The sequence below is a fragment of the Notolepis coatsorum genome, assembly GCF_963971535.1.
Source record: "Notolepis coatsorum genome assembly, chromosome: 12".
NCBI lineage: Eukaryota > Metazoa > Chordata > Actinopteri > Aulopiformes > Paralepididae > Notolepis > Notolepis coatsorum.
The window spans coordinates 44,746,076-44,764,274 of NC_140176.1; the positions used below are offsets into that span (position 1 = coordinate 44,746,076).

Consider the following 18,199-nt stretch of genomic DNA (forward strand, 5'->3'; position numbering starts at 1 on the left):
CATCTGTTAGTCTGGGTAAACACAGTGCTGAAACGTCTGTTGGTCTGGGTAAACACAGTGCTGAAACGTCTGTTAGTCTGGGAAAACACAGTGCTGAAACGTCTGTTAGTCTGGGTAAACACAGTGCTGAAACGTCTGTTAGTCTGGGTAAACACAGTGCTGAAACGTCTGTTAGTCTGGGTAAACACAGTGCTGAAACGTCTGTTAGTCTGGGTAAACACAGTGCTGAAACGTCAGTCCGAGTGATGTACAGTACCCCTCCTGTTGACTTGTTGTTTACAATTTGTTCGTCGCTTTGGATAAAGGTGTCAGCTAATGACACAATGTAAATTATATGGTAATGTCCTTCCCACGCAGTTGCCCAAATATTTCTTTCTGACATTTCCAACACAAATCACTATTTATTAAACCCATTCTATGTAGTCTTAGAAGAAGAAGAAGAAGAAGAAGAAGAAGAAGAAGAAGAAGAAGAAGAAGAAGAAGAAGAAGAAGAAGAAGAAGAAGAAGAAGAAGAAGAAGAAGAAGAAGAAGAAGAAGAAGAATAGACTTTTAATTGTCATTGCACACAAGTATACAACGGTGTATACAGCGGTGTCCAATCGGCGTATTATCTTATATTAGGTGAATTTCCCTTTAACTTCCCTTATGTACTGTATTTCCCATTAGCTAATATAATTTTCAACCGGTCCTCTTCCTCCATTATACCATCCCAAGTCTTTCTCCCGCAGTATGTGTTAGGTTGTCACAGTCTTTACTGAGCTGTTGTTGGCTGATCACATTCTTGACACAGCGTTTCAGAGATCATCTCCTTGAGGTCCTCACCATGTGTGACTCATCTCTCTCTCTCTCTCTCTCTCTCTCTCTCTCTCTCTCTTTCCATTGTTCTCATCTCTTTTAAAACCCAAGGGCAACAGTATCTCTCGCTGAAAAACTATAGACTCTCCTGCCAAGCCGGCGATGACTTATGACCGAAACGTGCTTGAAGTCAAGATGAGGTCTATGGAATTACTGTATGTGTCAGAGTTGCCGCGGTGACCAGTATGTCATATCAGCATTTCAACTACAATTTTTTTTTTTTAAATATCAGTAATATTGGCCGACATCAAAATTCAAGTATTGGCGCACCGACATTACCACATTTCACCAGCTCTCACAGGCTCTGTTTTAACACTATTGGCACCATATTAACTAGAGATGGTAAGGAATCCGTTAATACCAACCATCAACCGGGAAAAGGGCCAAAAGGTGCTCCAGATGTTTGGGATATTTTGACTGGAGAAAATACTGCAATATTTATATCCAAAGGTTAACAGTATCGTGGCGGGCAATATTATGATAATTTATGCTAATGTTTTATTTATTTAACAGAATAATCACAAAGATCTGATAAACAAGAGCACATTAAATTTCAAGTAGACTTTTTAATGCAGTCCCTTCACTTATTTCATTTATTATTCATTGTATTTTCATTATGTGTAGGTATTGGGGAGTTGTTTATTTACAAAATTTGCGTTCAGTTTGTCAAAGTCTTAAAACTCCATGCCGATTTACATTAACAACATTTGCGTTCAGTTTGTCAAAGTCTAGAACTCCATGCACATTTACATTTATTCAAACGTTTTATGTTTTTTCTTTGACTATGTTAACCAACGTGTTCATTTAAAGACACCTTTGCATCAGGGTTTGTCTCACTGTAAAGTCTTACGCCTAAATGTTCTCTTTAACTAAATAAATAAATAAATGGCTACATTTATATAGAAGCTTTTATCAAAGCGCTTTACAATTTGTTCCTCACATTTTACCCATTCACTCACACATTCACACACCGATGGCGGAGGCGACCATGCAAGGTGCCAACCTGCTCATCGGGAGCAATTAGAGGTTAAGTGTCTTAGTCAAGGACACTTAAGACACACTGCCCGGGAGGAGCGGGAATCGAACTAGGAACCTCTGGTCGCCCCACTAACAACGGAGTATCGGCCACAAGAATATTCGAAACAATGCGCTGATCCTCTACTGGAAGCTTCTATGGTACAGATCCATACATGTCTGTCTTCCCACTGGAGAGAGCGCTTGTTTTCACACTCCACCCTCACCGCTGGGCCGGAGCAAGCAGCCCTCATTAACCAGCCTTATTTAAAGTGCTCAGGCGCTGCAGTTCTGCTGAGTCACAACTGGCCGGGCATCAAGGAGAACGCTGAGCTCCATCCACACAGCCTTGTGCCTTGTGCCTCTTCCCCCCCCCCCTCTCTCTCTCTCTCTCTCTCTCTCTCTCTCTCTCTCTCTCTCTCTCTCTCTCTTCCTCTCCCTCCTTCTCTCTCTCTCTCTCTTTCTCTCTCTCTCCCTCCCTCTCTATCTCTCTCTCTCTGTCTATCTCTCTCCTCTGTCTTTCTCTCTCTCTTTCTCTGTATCTCTCTCTCTGTCTATCTCTCTCTCTCTTTCTCTATCTCTCTCTTTCTCTATCTCTCTCTCTGTGTGCCTATCTCTTTCTCTCTCCCCCCTCTCTCTCTCTGTCTATTTCTTTATTTCTCTCTCTCTTTCTCTGTCTCTCTCTCTCACTTTCTCTCTCTCTCTCTCTCTCTCTCTCTCTCTCTCTCTCTCTCTCTCTCTCTCTCTCTCTCTCTCTCTCTCTCGCTCTCATTCTTTTCCTCTCTTTCTCTTTGCCTCTCTCTTCCTATCCCTCCCTCCTTCTCTATTTCCCTATATATCCCTCCCCTCTTACTTTGTCTGTCTATCTGTCTCTCGCTCTCATTCTTTCCCTCTCTTTCTCTTTGCCTCTCACAGACCAATATTCTGACCTGATATGAAACACAATCCATACATGTACATATGTACAAGCCCCTGCACACACTGCAGGCACTGTACTCTTTTCTCAAATCTCTCCCTCTCTCCCTCTCTCCCTCTCTCTCTCTCTCTCTCTCTCTCTCCTCTCTCTCTCTCTCTCTCTCTCTCTCTCTCCTGTGCTAGACCGGGAAGCAAGACAACGCTCTTGACCTTGCCTGTTCAAACATTGGGAATTAAAAGGGATTCAAGTTTAAGTTTCTTTAATAGTTGTCATACAGAAGTACAGAATACTTTTGTACAAAATGCTTCTTACTGTTGCGCTCCAGAGACTGTGCATGACAAGATAAGTATGAAATAAAAACATAGTAAAAATTAGAAAAAAAAAAAAAGAGGTCACAGTGTTCAGTTTAGACATATGTACAATGTTCGTAGACGTAGTTACCATACAATATACAATACTGTGCAGTGTACTAATATACAATACTATATAGTGCAAGGCATAAATGGACGAGGTGCAGTTTAGGTACAATTCACAGTAGGTGTACGAGTTGTAGTGCAAATCCTTTATCAATAAATATAAAGTGTAAGTGTGTTTGTGTGATCTAAAGTGTGGAGAGTGGGTGCTGCAGTGTGTTGTTTGTTTGAGTGAGTGTGTGTGTGCGTGTGGGTGTGTGTGCTGTGTGCATTTGATGGTTGTTGCATAGTGATTATTGTTCGTTTAGCGATTATTGTTCGTTTAGCAGCCTGATGGCCTGGGGATAGAAGCTCCTTCTGAGTCTTTCTGTGCTCGCCATAAGACTCCGGTATCGCTTGCCTGACGGCAGCAGTTCAAAGAGGCAGTTGTTCGGGTGGCTCGAGTCCTTAATAATCCTCTTAGCCTTCCCCTTGCACCGCTTGTTGTAAATGTTCTGGAGGGTGGGAAGCCCCCCTCTAATTGTGCGTTCGGCTGAACGTGTCACTCTTTGTAGTCTGCTACGGTCTTGTGCAGTGCTATTCCCAAACCAGGAGGTGATGTTGCCGGTCAGGATGCTCTCTATTGTACATGAGTAGAAGTTCCTAAGGATCTTCTGACTGACTTGGAACTTCCTTAGGCGCCTGAGGAAGTAGAGGCGTTGTCGTGCCTTCTTCACAACACTGTCAATGTGTGTGGTCCATGTCAAGTCCTCGGATATGTGGGCTCCGAGGTACTTGAAACTGTTCACTCTCTCAACTGGTGCCCCGTCGATGCTGAGGGGGCTGTAGTCCTTGACCCCCGACCTCCTGAAGTCCACAATCATCTCTTTTGTTTTGCTGACGTTCAGGGAGAGGCAGTTCTCCTGACACCACTGTGACAGGTTCTCTACCTCTTCCAGGTAGGCCCTTTCGTCGTTGGCAGAGATCAGGCCCACCACTACTGTGTCATCAGCAAATTTGATGATGGTGTTGTTGTTCCGCTGTGCTACGCAGTCATGTGTGTACAGGGAGTAGAGGAGGGGGCTCAGAACACAGCCCTGGGGGGCCCCTATGTTGAGCGTGATGGATGAGGAGGTGCAGTTGCCGGCTCTTACCACCTGGGGTCTGCCCGTCAGGAAGTCCAGGACCCACTGGCACAGGTCATAGTTCAAGCCCAGGTCCCTGAGCTTGGCTATGAGTTTGGAGGGGACTATGGTATTGAATGCTGAGCTGTAGTCGATGAACAGCATTCTCACATAGTTCCCCTTCCTCTTGTCCAGATGTGATGCTGCTGTGTGCAGCACATGGGCTATGGCGTCCTCCGTGGACCTGTTGGGGCGATATGCAAATTGCAGAGGGTCCAGGTTGATGGGGAGGGAGGAACAGATGTAGCCCTTCACTAGCTTCTCAAAGCACTTCATGGCTATGGAGGTGAGGGCTACAGGGCGGTAGTCGTTGAGGCAAGCGGGCGTAGATTTTTTGGGTACAGGGATGATGGTGGACTTCTTCAGACAGGTGGGGATGACGGCCTGTTCCAAGGACAGGTTGAAGATGTCAGTGAATACCGGGGCCAGTTGGTCGGCACAGACTTTTAGGACGCGGCCGGGGATGCCGTCCGGTCCTGCTGCCTTCCTGATATCCACTTTTTTAAAGATCCGTCTCACCTCATGCTCTGTTACCCTGAACACTGAGTCTCCATCAGCAGACCCCCCCCCCCCATTGCCGTGGTTTGTAGGCTGGTGTTGTTATTCACAGCCTCAAACCTCGCATAGAAGGAGTTGAGATCATTTGCTAAGGAGATGTCACTGTTCAGTTTGAGGGGGGTTCCTTTGTAGTCTGTCATTGTTCTGAGGCCCTGCCACATGCCTCTAGAGTCAGCCTGTTCAAACTGAAGTTCAACTTTATCCCTGTAACGCCGTTTTGCCTCTATTACTGCTCTCCTGACGTTGTATCTTGCCATCTTGTGTTCTTCCATGTTGCCTGTCACCAGCCCGGTGTTGTATGCTGATGTGCGCACTTTCAGAGCCTCACGGACGGATTTGTCTACCCAGGGCTTTTGGTTTGGGTAGATATTAATTTTGGTGGTGGGGATTATTACTTCTACCTGAGTACAGACATAGTCAATCACCGTTTCGGTGTATTCGTTAATATTGGCTGTGTTATCACGGAGTACACTCCATTCTGTGCTTCCCAGCACTGCTTGGAGTGACTCTACTGACGTCACGGTCCAACGCTTAACCTCTCGCGAGACTACCGGCGTTCGCTTGAGACACTGTTTGTACTTAGGCAAAAGAAAAATTGCGGCGTGATCGCTTTTACCGAATGGACTAAGAGCCTGTGACTTGTACCCATTCTTAAATTGCGAGTATACATGGTCTAATATGTTCTCGCCTCTGGTGGGACAGGTCACATGCTGATAGAAATTCGGCAGCACCTTTTTAAGACGCGCGCTGTTGAAATCCCCCAAGACCAAAATGGCCGCGTCAACGTTAGCTGCCTGGAGTTTGTTTACCTCGTCGTGAAGTTTTGAAAGTGCGACCTCAGTGTTCGCGTGTGGTGGAATGTACACTCCGATGAGGATGATGGACGTTAACTCTCTTGGGAGGAAGAAGGGTCGACATTTTATCGTGATAAACTCCAGGTCTGGGGAGCAGTGGTTAGTCATTTCCTTTGTGTTGCCTAAATCGCACCACTCCTTGTTTATCATGAAGGCAATGCCGCCTCCTTTCTTCTTTAGTGACTCTAATGCCGTCCGGTCTTTTCGTAGAACGAAGAAGTGGTCTGCCGGTTCTATTGCATGGTTCGGGACATCTGGACTCAGCCAAGTTTCTGTGAAACAGAGGACGTTACAATCCCGAATGTCCCTCTGGAATTGGATCCTTGCTCTGATGTCGTCCAATTTGTTTCCTATCGATTGCACATTGGCCAACAATATGCTGGGCAATGTGGTTCTGTGTCGTTTGGACCTCAGTCTGTTCCGGACCCCGGCTCTCTTTCCTCGTCTTCGCGGCTGCTTTTTGTCTTGTCCGTGGCCGGCATAACAAAGGATCTCGTCGGGCCATTTCTGCTGTTCAGCGATCCGATCCAGAGAGCAATCCAAACGGTAAGTTTTTCTTAATCCAATGTCAATGATTGACTGACGGTCATACACATATAATGCACCAACAGTTGGTGCAAATAAAACTCCTAATACTATAAAAATTAACAAAATAAAGCACAGTCTCGTCGGAGCGATCAGAAAGGCAGCCATCACAGCAGCGCCAGTTACCGTTCCCTGTTGGCGAGCGGGTGAATTAAACGAAGAGTCAGCGTCTAATTGCTCCACAGCCTGTTCCATTGTTTTCCGAGCTGCTGTGTCTAAACGGGAGAGACGAGCGCACCGGGGCTGCCTGTATAAACCTGTGTGCTGTAATCAGGAGGGCGTCGGCTCGCCGGGCAGGATGGGAGGGAAAAAAGCTCAGGTGAGTTGGTAGAAAAAAGGAAGAAAAAAGGAATAAAGTGCCTCAGGGGCGGGGCTTCTGCTGGATGGTATCTCCTTGGCTGGAGTTCAGGTAGTGTAGAGAGTGTGTGTGTGTGTGTGTGTGTGTGTGTGTGTGTGTGTGTGTGTGTGTGTGTGTGCGTGCGTGCGTGCGTGCGTGCGTGTGTGCGTGCGTGCGTGCATGTGTGTGAGTGTGACTGAATCCAACACACACCCATCTGGCAGTGGGCATGTCTGTGCCAGAGCGACTCACTGCCAAGGCCAAGCTATCTGGGTGAAGTAGTTAGGAACGGTTACCGAGACGTTAGGCCTGTGGTTCTGTTTAAGTGGCCCGGGAAGTAGAAAACAAACTTTCTCATCTTGTTACCTCGTTAGAAAGCGCTGTGTTGTTGTACAGCTATACTGATCACAGGCCAACAGATTTGATTTTCTCATAATTTCCATATCCTTCTTTACTCCTGGAGTGGCAGGATTTGACATCCCGAAACTCGTGGGCATGAATTAAAAACTCATTCCAATAGAATATTATCATTGGCCCACGTTTCCTAAGGTTCCCAGAATGGGAGTGCTGTTCTAGGATCAGTGACCGCACAATGTCTTCAAACTAACAGACTGAAGAAGCTGACTCTAGATTAGACTCCTCCTACTCTAAGAGGTTTTGTGAATATGGACCAATAAAAGAATCCCCCCTCTGATCCTATACAACTTTATCCTGACGTGTGTCTCTCAAAGATAGGCTAACATCGCTGTCACTCTCTATTTTGGCATCATATTTAAGTTAATGCTCAAATCAAGTAACCGCTGACTGCTTGAGTTCCACCCAAACAGCCTGTTCCGCTTGGAAACACGTCAAACCACAGAAGCAAAGTACATTCCATGATGTGGCCACGTAAACAACTCACAATCTAGGAATGTGATATTCAGTATATGCGACGATTCCCTAGCTGCCTGAGGACCCTCTCCTCCAGGCCGAGGTACTTGTGATGTTCAGTATATAAGACCATGTCTTACCCTAGCTGGTTGAGGACCCTCTCCTCCAGGCCGAGGTACTTGTGATGTTCAGTATATATGAGACTATGTCTTACCCTAGCTGTCTGAGGACCCTCTCCTCCAGGCCGAGGTACTTGTGATGTTCAGTATATAAGACCATGTCTTACCCTAGCTGTCTGAGGACCCTCTCCTCCAGGCCGAGGTACTTGTGATGTTCAGTATATAAGACCATGTCTTACCCTAGCTGGTTGAGGACCCTCTCCTCCAGGCTGAGGTACTTGTGATGTTCAGTATATAAGACCATGTCTTACCCTAGCTGTCTGAGGACCCTCTCCTCCAGGCCGAGGTACTTGTGATGTTCAGTATATATGAGACCATGTCTTACCCTAGCTGGTTGAGGACCCTCTCCTCCAGGCCGAGGTACTTGTGTCGGTCCTCCTCCACCAAGGCCCTCTGTCTCTGAACGGGGTCCTCCAGACGTCGCATGGCCTCCGCCAGTTTCACATTGATCTCCTGCTCCGCCCTCTTCAGCTGCAGACGAAGCGCCTCCTGGTTCTGAAGCTGAAGGGAACCAGGTATTAGTATACAAGAGAGTAGGATGCATATAGAATAGGGTAGGGCTGACCCCTATTAGTCGATTAGTCGACTAATCGTCGAACGGAGCCGTAGTTGACTGGCCAACCTCTTAGTCGAATATATATATAAAAAAAAATATATATATATTTATAATTGTTTAAAAAAAAATTGTATCATTCTTTCCAAAAGAAAAGAGGCCTAGAAGCGTGGCTAACGCTAATGGCACGCATACCAGAGGCTAACTGCCTACGAAAACAGGCACAGAGGCACTTAAAGAGGATTTCACCCATCTAATGAACACACTAGACTAGACAAATATCAAGATGTATCCATCAGTGGACCAATTGCATGCTTTTGCAGAGGGCAAGAAGCCTTCAGTCGACTCCTTCAGACATTAAGCACCCCCACGGCCCAAATGGAATGATACAAAATTTAAATTTAAAATTTAAAACATTTAAATTAAAAAATATATATATTATACTTTTTATTAATTCTTTTTTAGTCGACCAATAGTCGACTAACGGCAAATTGTGGCCAATCATAGTCGACCATCCAAATCCTTAGTCGGGGACAGCCCTAGAATAGGGTTAGTATAGGGAGACTAGATTGGGACACACAGCACACTATGGGTTTTCAATGGAAGTGAAGATGTCCGACCACGATCCGGAAATCCACAGAAAATGTGCATTGAATGAATTGAAACCATACAGGTGGCTTCAGTTTATTTGATGCATATGGACCATAGACTTTATGATTAGTGGCTCAACGGACACCAGAGGTGAAGAGGACCTTCTCAATCATTTGGCATGAGTACAGTATAACTATCAGTCACACAAATCCAACACGCATACACACAGAAAGAGGTGTTACCTGTAGCTGTTTCATCTGCTGCAGCTGTAGTCGAAGGTCTGAGACGTTCTTTCTGAACTGCAGCAGGTTGACCTGCAGAGGGACTGAGCCTCTCTCTGACGGGGCCGCGCTGCTCTTGGGAGCCAAGATGGGGGAAGACCCTGGGGCACAAACACATATTCAATTGTTAGTGTCTTCATCCCAAGGGGATCAATAAAGGAATATCTTATCTTATCTTCATCCATGAACCAACTCATTGGTCATTTGGGTCTCAGTCAACACATTCTTTAGTTTATTTGATTAGTGACTTGATTGTTTATTGACTTATTTAATTAATATCCACTCCCATTACGCCAGCAATCAGATATAAGCAGACATTGAAAAGAGAGACACAGGACCAAATGCAGATTAGAAATAAAAATCCAACGAATGGGGGTCTCTAAGCACATGGTACAAACTATCTCCGCGCTGACAATGCAAAGACAAAGGTGACTGGGGCAGGTGACAGGCAGTGGCCTCAGTTGGACAGATTTACATACGGGTGTCAAGCTCGCCTCTCTCCAGCCATCCTGGATGAGGCGGTACGAACAAGTGAATGACAGCAGATCTTAAATTCTATGCTGTGGTGTAAACATGTCATGCATTTTTTACATTGGTAACAGTTTAATATTTTTCATATTGACCGCATCACGACAGGCACAATAAGCAAACAATATTAGAACAAATATCAAGATAGACCAAGTCCACTGTGGTCCCAAGTGTCCTACATTTTGATTCTATAATGAGTTCCATAATGTCGCGTGTAAATAATAGCACCAAAACTAGACATTATGGAAAATGGTCATGAGAGGCGCTGGACTTATTCCATCTTTTCTCAGGAGACTGTATTGCGCAGTGAAAATGAACTGAAGGTGAAAGTCTGAGTACAACTATCTTGAGACAGGCCTCCATTTGGGGGAAACCCCTCCCCCAGACGTTCCAAGGATACAGAGGTCTGAATGGGGAATCCTGTTATTAACTCCGCGCTGCGAGCACATCTCAAGTATGAATCGGTGAAAGGGCTCTATTCTAAATGTCTCCACCCTCATGCAACAGGAACGAGGGATACTTCAAGTATGTAGGCAACGTTATTTATATAGGTATATCATATTATTATTAATATAGGAATGTTATGTTTATTATTTTTCTGATTATTCTATTAAAAATAAACAATTAATTTGTTCATTCAGACAGACGCATAAAAAGTGAAAAAAAAAGAAAAAGAAATGTCCTCCCAGTGAGGACAGAGTTGATAGTTCCTTCCCGCCCTTCCTTCCCTCGTTCTTTCATCCTGCCCGGCTTCCTTCTGCAAGTCGCTGGCCGAGGCGACAACAGGAGTTGCGTGTCTGCAAACACATTTCCCCTGGCAACACGCGGGGTCTGATCTAATGTTCCTAAATGTTTAGTAATGAGAGAACTGCACTTCCTGTGGCGTCTCCCCCTCCACGCCAGCGACGTTGGCAGTGCCTCTGCAACGAAAACAGCCTCCTGCCGGCCTCCAGTGCCCCCCCCCCACCATTTCAGTCAATCTAGAGACCAGAGGCCGGTTGGAAACCATGGAAACCATCTGACGTTAAATGTTTTTCCGCGTGGGTGAGAGAGCGAGTCCACTCGATGGCTGCCAAAAATACTTGTGACTTAATTCAATTCAATTCAATTCACGTTTAGAACAAAACTCCCCAACTCGAGGACTTTGAACGTCGGCTAGTCTCCGGATAATTCCCAGCGTTGAGGACGGACTTGTCTTCAACTAATTTCCGTCATCATTTCATTTAATTTCAAACCTTTATTTAAACTCGAAAAGGCAACTGAGGTTTCCCTCGTTTACAGTCACAGAAATGAGCAAAAGAAAGCATATAAAATCATAACAAAGAGACAACAAGACGAGGCAAAAAGCGAGGATAACAAATCGATTAAAACACGTACAACTTGATTGACAAAGGTTGGAGATCGAGGTTTTAAACTCCACAACAGAGGGGAGAATCTCAAGCGTTAAGGACTGTTGGAGTTCAGTCCATGAGCTAGGGGCAGATTCACCCTGTTCCGAGCAAACTCGGGGGACCTTAAGGACCAACTGATTCAAATCATTATTTCAATTTATAGTAAGTAGGGCTGGGACTTTATTGCGTTAATTTAGATTAATTAACTAAAGATAAAATTAAACGTAAAAACAATTACGCATTTTATCCCACAGCACTTTGCTCTCATCTGTCGGCTCTCATCTGCCTTTCGATCGTCACCCCACTCAACCTATTGCCTGCTTCGGGTCTCGAAGACTAAACATCCGGCAAGCTCCATTTGACAAGCCGTTCGGACGAGGAAGTCCTTTGTTTTGACTCGAGAGGTGAAATAAAGGCAGTGGACGGCCATTTTGGATAATCACGCTGAATTATTGTGGTACACACATTACAAAAACCTGAAATACAAATTTTCCGTGGGATTTTTATAATCTTTGAACCTGTATGACTATAAGACTTCAGGCTATGGCACCGTTATCTCTCAGCTGGAACTTAAAAACAGGCATCTGGCAACCACTAAACAGAAATGTGAGTACACACAACTTTTACTTCAGTGTGTTCAAACCTCTGTTATTTTTCTTTATTGTGTAAGAAACTTCGGAATGTTACCTTTCAAAAGAGAAAAGGTCCTTTGCGCTATATATTATTCAAAAAATTGCTGCACTTTGTTAAAAAATTGCATTGATCTGACTGTTGGTCTGTGTAGTAGTAGCTAATAAACAAGATTGTTCTGCTTAAACATATGTATAATGTATATTAATTGATTCACTCAAATACCAAAATCCATTTGAATTGAAACATTTTGCTTTTCGCATCAAATATTGATATGCGTTTAAAATGCGATTAATTTCAATTAATTAACTATAAAGTCTCGAATTAATCATATATTTTTTAATCGGGTCCCACCACTAATAGTAAGTTCTAATTTGGTATTATAATATTTTTTCCATGAGATCTTCCCATTACTGAACAGCCTCATCATGGCTCCCTGCGCCGTACTATACTGAACCCCGAACACGACACCTGTTCCCATCCAGGGCCGCTAACCGCACACCGCATTAGCGGGAAGTTCCTCTCCCCCCAGAGTCACAACAATAGCCGAGGGAATGTCGAGAGTGCACTCTAAACTGCCCCCCACCCCCCGCACAGAGACTTGCCCATTGGTGGGGCGGAGGAGAGAGGACATACTTTTGTCCGTGTATAATCCTCGAGCACCACTCACTCTTGTCTATCCCATTGAGCGGCTGACAGCTGCACGGACCTGAAGCGCAGGTTCCAGTTGTACAACACACCGCTGTTCCCATGCGTGTGGCCGTGTTTTACACGCTTGGGGACATCATGCGGTATGTATATCTGCTGGGAGGCGTGGACCGGGTGGTTACAATGGGGTGGTGGAGGGGGGGGTGCGGTCACAGAAGCAAGCACCGCTCGATTCCTGCCGTTTGATCTGAGGTGGGGGGGAAGCAATACGCATTTTAGGCGGCCCGGAGAGATTCGAGTTAAAATGACTCTTCTGGTTGTTTTGGAGACTCTGCCTTGCGTGACCGCAGCCGACTCAGTCGAAGCCACATAAGAAATGTATCAGAAAGCCTGTGATTTCTCCTCCCAATGCATAAATACCGCTCTGTTTTCCGTTCCGCTGCTGTTGAGAGGGATCGTATTTCTTTCCTTTATTCCTCTTTTCTTTTTTCTTTTATCAAACTCGCCGTGCATCAACGCTGCAGCGGAGAGATGAGATTGAATCACTGAAAAGTATTTCTTCTTCTCCCTGGTTTCAACATTTTTCAAAGACTTGCGGTAGCGTTGCTGATCTCCCCCCCCTAACTCCCTCTCGGTTGAGAGAGAGGGGCTTTAAGGGGGAATGTGAACTGGGGACGAGCAAAGGGGCATGACTCTGTTATCATCTTCCCCCGCACTGCACATGGCAGTCTGTGCTGACTGGCAATAACGTAGGAGGCCCGTCAGCGCAAGAAATAATTGGGAAAACCTAGGGGCCAGGGTTTCTCATGCTGAGGAAAATACACTTTAGTGGAGGGAAATCACAGAGAACCCCGGCTTAGAGCTATGATGTCACAATTATTTTTATTCTATTGCATGGTTTTGATTTTAATAATTTTTTTCTTCACCTCTAAGGTCGTAATTAATTATATTTAATAAATATCTTTGTTCCCCTGGAATACATTGAAGAGCAATGATACTGACCTGCGCTATGAGCACTGTGGGCCGGTGATGACGTCTTCTGTGGTCTCTCACTAAAGAGAGAGAGAGAGAGAGAGAGAGAGAGAGAGATAGAGAGACAGAGAAAGAGAGAGAGAAACAGAGAGAGAAAGAGACAGAGCAAAAGAGACAGAGAAAGAGAGACAGAGAAAGAAAGGGAAATAGAGAGAGAGACAGAGAAAGAAAGGGAAATAGAGAGAGAGAGAGACAGACAGACAGACAGACAGACAGACAGACAGACAGACAGACAGACAGACAGACAGACAGACAGACAGACAGACAGATTCAGTGTGTGGTTTTCACAATGGACAAGAATTGACCAGGGCGCCATGGTTTACAAGTTATTAGTAAAAAAACAAATACATTCGTTAGGATTTCGAAGGAGAAAGGCCGCCAAACAAAGAGAGTTACAGGTTAAAAGTGATTGTTAACAAGTCCAACTTTCCATTTCAGTTTGTCAGTTTGTTTACATACATTTTCATTCCGGTTGTTAATAGTTTTAAGACTGTTAGGCAAACGCAGTTAGCAATGAGGTCTCCTGAAGAGCATGTTGGAATGCAAAGAGTTATTAAAAAGGCAGCCAAAAACACCATAATAAGGTGGCCACCCTTGTTCGTCCTCGCAAATACGCTATTTTCCTTGGCGCTACCTTATCAATCCCACTTTGGCTGAGTAGTCGTGTTTTCCACGTGGAACAACTAAACGTCCCCTGACGCTCTGGTCCTGCTCCTGCTTACCTGAGAGGTTCCGTGGTGCCACTACTGTCGGGCCCCTTACAAAGTGCATGCTGAACAAGGCCAGTCAAGCTGGCAATCTGTTGCTCCATAGCCTTCATTCGCTCTCTGCAGGAAACATCAGAAAATGGCGCTTTTAACTCTGGGGCCTACTGGATATTAGGAGTTACCAGTAGAATATAACCTTTAGGAATGGTCGAAGTTGTAATATAAATAAATAGATACAGTACATACCCTTTTTTTTCCTCCATTATGTATCGATCCGTAATCATAATCGAAGCGTACGTCTGTTTCTTTCAAGTAGCAGATTTTAGTGATCGATTTCGTAATCGTACCGTTTACAAATATCAAAAGCAAAGGGTACGGTCACAGTTTCTCCTTTACAACCATGAAATAACACATGATTCTCAACTGAGAAACAGGAGGATTTATGGGTATTTTACGGTGTACATAAAACCAACTAGGGCTGCTCAATTATGGCAAATCATAACCACGATTATTTTGAATGATATTGCAATCAATACGCTCTCAGGGGCCACTGTTGGGCTCTCAGGGGCCACTGTTGGGCTCTCAGGGGCCACTGTTGGGCTCTCAGGGGCCACTATTGGGCTCTCAGTGGCCACTGTTTGCTGAAAACAATGGTGCGCCGAGAGGTGAGCGAGGGGGGGGGGGGGGGGGGGGGGGGGTACGACCTCCTCAACTCTCATGATGACCAGAGTCCGGAGGGGCCCCCGGTGCTCTAACGGCTTGGCAGAGCGGCGAGAGGCTTCAGGAGAGAGAGAGAGTAGCACTTTTGTGTTTCACATGTCATCACTCGGGGGGAGCAGGAAGGGGACGTTGGTGCAGGCTGAGGACACGGGACTGTGATCCTGGCTGCGCTGTTTCAACGGGACAAGAGACGGGGTGTAATAGGACCCGGCGTTAGGGTCGTGTGAAACACAGCGGTGCCCTGAAGGGGCACTTCACCACAAAAAAAAACAACGCTGATTTATTTAGCACGTAATCTCACACACATCCAAAAAGAAGAAGACACAAGGCAGTTGAAATGTTTCTTTTCGCATATCCCTCCTAGTTACACATACACACAGTCCTCCTCATATCCCTCTAGTTACACATACACACAGTCCTCCTCATATCCCTCTAGTTACACATACACACAGTCCTCATATCCCTCTAGTTACACATACACACAGTCCTCATATCCCTCTAGTTACACATACACACAGTCCTCATATCCCTCCTAGTTACACATACACACAGTCCTCATATCCCTCCTAGTTACACATACACACAGTCCTCATATCCCTCCTAGTTACACATACACAGTCCTCCTCATATCCCTCTAGTTACACATACACACAGTCCTCATATCCCTCTAGTTACACATACACACAGTCCTCATATCCCTCCTAGTTACACATACACACAGTCCTCATATCCCTCCTAGTTACACATACACACAGTCCTCATATCCCTCCTAGTTACACATACACACAGTCCTCATATCCCTCCTAGTTACACATACACAGTCCTCCTCATATCCCTCTAGTTACACATACACACAGTCCTCATATCCCTCCTAGTTACACATACACACAGTCCTCATATCCCTCCTAGTTACACATACACACAGTCCTCATATCCCTCCTAGTTACACATACACACAGTCCTCATATCCCTCCTAGTTACACATACACACAGTCCTCATATCCCTCCTAGTTACACATACACACAGTCCTCATATCCCTCCTAGTTACACATACACACAGTCCTCATATCCCTCCTAGTTACACATACACAGTCCTCCTCATATCCCTCCTAGTTACACATACACACAGTCCTCATATCCCTCCTAGTTACACATACACAGTCCTCCTCATATCCCTCCTAGTTACACATACACAGTCCTCATATCCCTCCTTGTGTTGTGTTAATTACAGCTCCATGAAACGATGTCGATGGAAAACAATACCTTGTGTTACCATATAATTTCATTGAGCTGTAATCAACACAAGGATTCAATGTCCCCAATGATCACTGGTGGCCATATTCAAACTCATTTACTCACAATAACTAAATTAATGTGTGCAAAACTATGTCGAGTTTTTGGATGTGTGTGAGATGCAAAATAAGTGCCCCTTTAACTTCAGAGAAGCAACGTATAACATAGTAGATTAGGTCCTCTAACCTCAACGTTGAAGAATGGTATGGGCATAAATTAGAAGGTCTAACAGACCCTGTTTATTTGGAATTCAAAGTCCAGTGCTTTCCCACTAAAATCCCTCTCCTTTCTTTTGCCAGACCCCATGTCTATTTCAGACCGGTTTGCTCTACCCAGGTGGTCTAGCTCACTGATTTGGGCCGTTTCAAATACCTATCCGACCTGGTCAATATTTGCTTTGGTTTCTCCGGTGCGCGTGTAGCCCCCTTAGCCTCTGTCTAAATGCAGCCCTGCAAAACCGCATTTGATTGGTTTACTGGCAGGCCGAGTGGGGGGGTACGAAACGCTATCCTGTTACAGAGGGCGGTTAAGACCGTCTGAGTCGCGGTCGCTCTGTAATAATCAACACCTTCTGCTCCGACGTTTTGATAAGGGCTACGGCTGAGCTGTTTAGATAAGCAGAGCTGACGGGAGAAGAAAAAATGGCGGATAGTACAAATGCACGCATCTGAGCTCGCTGCGTGACAGATGTGAAGCCCTCGCCGCTCTAGACGGAGACGGGGCATGGCTGAGGTTTTGATGGTGATGAGTGGGGATTAGAACACAGCGGTTAGGGTGATATCGAGGATGCAGAGTTAGTCCATGCCTTGCCTCCATGCAACGTCTCCTCCGTCTGAACCCCTCCCACCTGTCCCACCTATATACCACATACGGGGGGGGGGGGGGCTTACCGTGTCTGAGGGTCACTGGCCGGCGGGATGGGTCCCTGCTGGGGGTGACCCTGGAGATCTGAGGCCGCGGGAGCGGGCATGTTGTGCTTGGGCTTGGCACCCGCCACCTCCTCCTTCCTGAAGGACTGGCGCACGGGCGAGCAACGCTCCATGGGCACTCCGTGAGGAGGAGGCCCGCAGTGGGGAGGCACTCCGTGAGGAGGAGGCCCGCAGTGGGGAGGCACTCCGTGAGGAGGAGGCCCGCAGTGGGGAGGCACTCCGTGAGGAGGAGGCCCGCAGTGGGAAGGCACTCCGTGAGGAGGAGGCCCGCAGTGGGAAGGCACTCCGTGAGGAGGAGGCCCGCAGTGGGAAGGCACTCCGTGAGGAGGAGGCCCGCAGTGGGGAGGCACTCCGTGAGGAGGAGGCCCGCAGTGGGGAGGCACTCCGTGAGGAGGAGGCCCGCAGTGGGGAGGCACTCCGTGAGGAGGAGGCCCGCAGTGGGGAGGCACTCCGTGAGGAGGAGGCCCGCAGTGGATGTCGATCATCCGCACCTCCGCCATCCTGTGAGGGGACGGGGGAGGGGTTTTGGAGCCCAGGGTGGGCAGCTGGCTGTTCCGGGACTTCTGGCGGTAGAGAGACGGATGGTCCATGGTGTCTGTGGGGCTCGGGCCTGTGTAGGAGCCCGTGGACCGGATGGAGGCCCGGTGGTACCCCAAGCCGTGCTCCGGACCATCAGGCCCGGGGGGAGGGTGTGCTCCGTGGGCCGCCGCCATGCCCATCCTCCCCTCTTGGAGCAAATAGGGGTCCGCGTACAGCCCCTCGCTCCCCCTGGTCAGACTGTGGCTCTTGCCGCTGATGTCCTCGTCGGGCTTGACGTCCCTCCTCTCCAGGATGGCGCTGGGGCAGGGCGAGATGGAGCGGACCGTGGGGTTGGCGTTGGCCAGCCGCTCCCGGGGCATCGTGGCGCTGCCCGGTACGGGGCCCTGGCGTGGGCTGAATGGGATCCTGGAAGGGGAGGGGGGCATGGAGTGGGGCGTGGGGGGCGACATGGGGCCCTGCATGGGGCCCTGCATGGGGCCCTGCATGGGATGTAACGGCGGGGCACCCATGGAGGGCTGTCGGAGAGGGTGCTGGCCGTCCCGACTGGCGTACATCATTTCCCTGTGCATCTGGAAGAAGACAAAAACACATGTTATTACTAATTTGACTGA

General features: G+C 46.8%; 2 protein-coding genes across 2 annotated transcripts in view; one reads left to right on the forward strand and one right to left on the reverse strand.

Annotated features, from left to right (window-relative positions):
* LOC311237849 (uncharacterized protein) overlaps positions 1 to 18,199 on the forward strand; it is a 198,975-nt gene that overhangs the window by 132,450 nt on the left and 48,326 nt on the right. The window contains exons 5-6 of the mRNA XM_084325826.1: positions 17,133 to 17,585; positions 17,825 to 18,115. Of these exons, the coding sequence (XP_084181952.1) occupies positions 17,133 to 17,585; positions 17,825 to 18,115 (744 nt within the window). The remainder of the gene's footprint in view (positions 1 to 17,132; positions 17,586 to 17,824; positions 18,116 to 18,199) is intronic.
* The window catches only part of kiaa1217 (KIAA1217 ortholog), a gene marked incomplete at its 3' end in the record, with an annotated part of 46,573 nt that continues 36,439 nt past the window's right edge, over positions 8,066 to 18,199 (reverse strand). Inside the window, exons 4-8 of the mRNA XM_084326718.1 lie at positions 17,010 to 18,157; positions 14,121 to 14,225; positions 13,369 to 13,418; positions 9,131 to 9,270; positions 8,066 to 8,245 (exon numbers count right to left, since the gene is read on the reverse strand). Coding sequence (XP_084182844.1) covers positions 8,066 to 8,245; positions 9,131 to 9,270; positions 13,369 to 13,418; positions 14,121 to 14,225; positions 17,010 to 18,157 — 1,623 coding nt within the window. The remainder of the gene's footprint in view (positions 8,246 to 9,130; positions 9,271 to 13,368; positions 13,419 to 14,120; positions 14,226 to 17,009; positions 18,158 to 18,199) is intronic.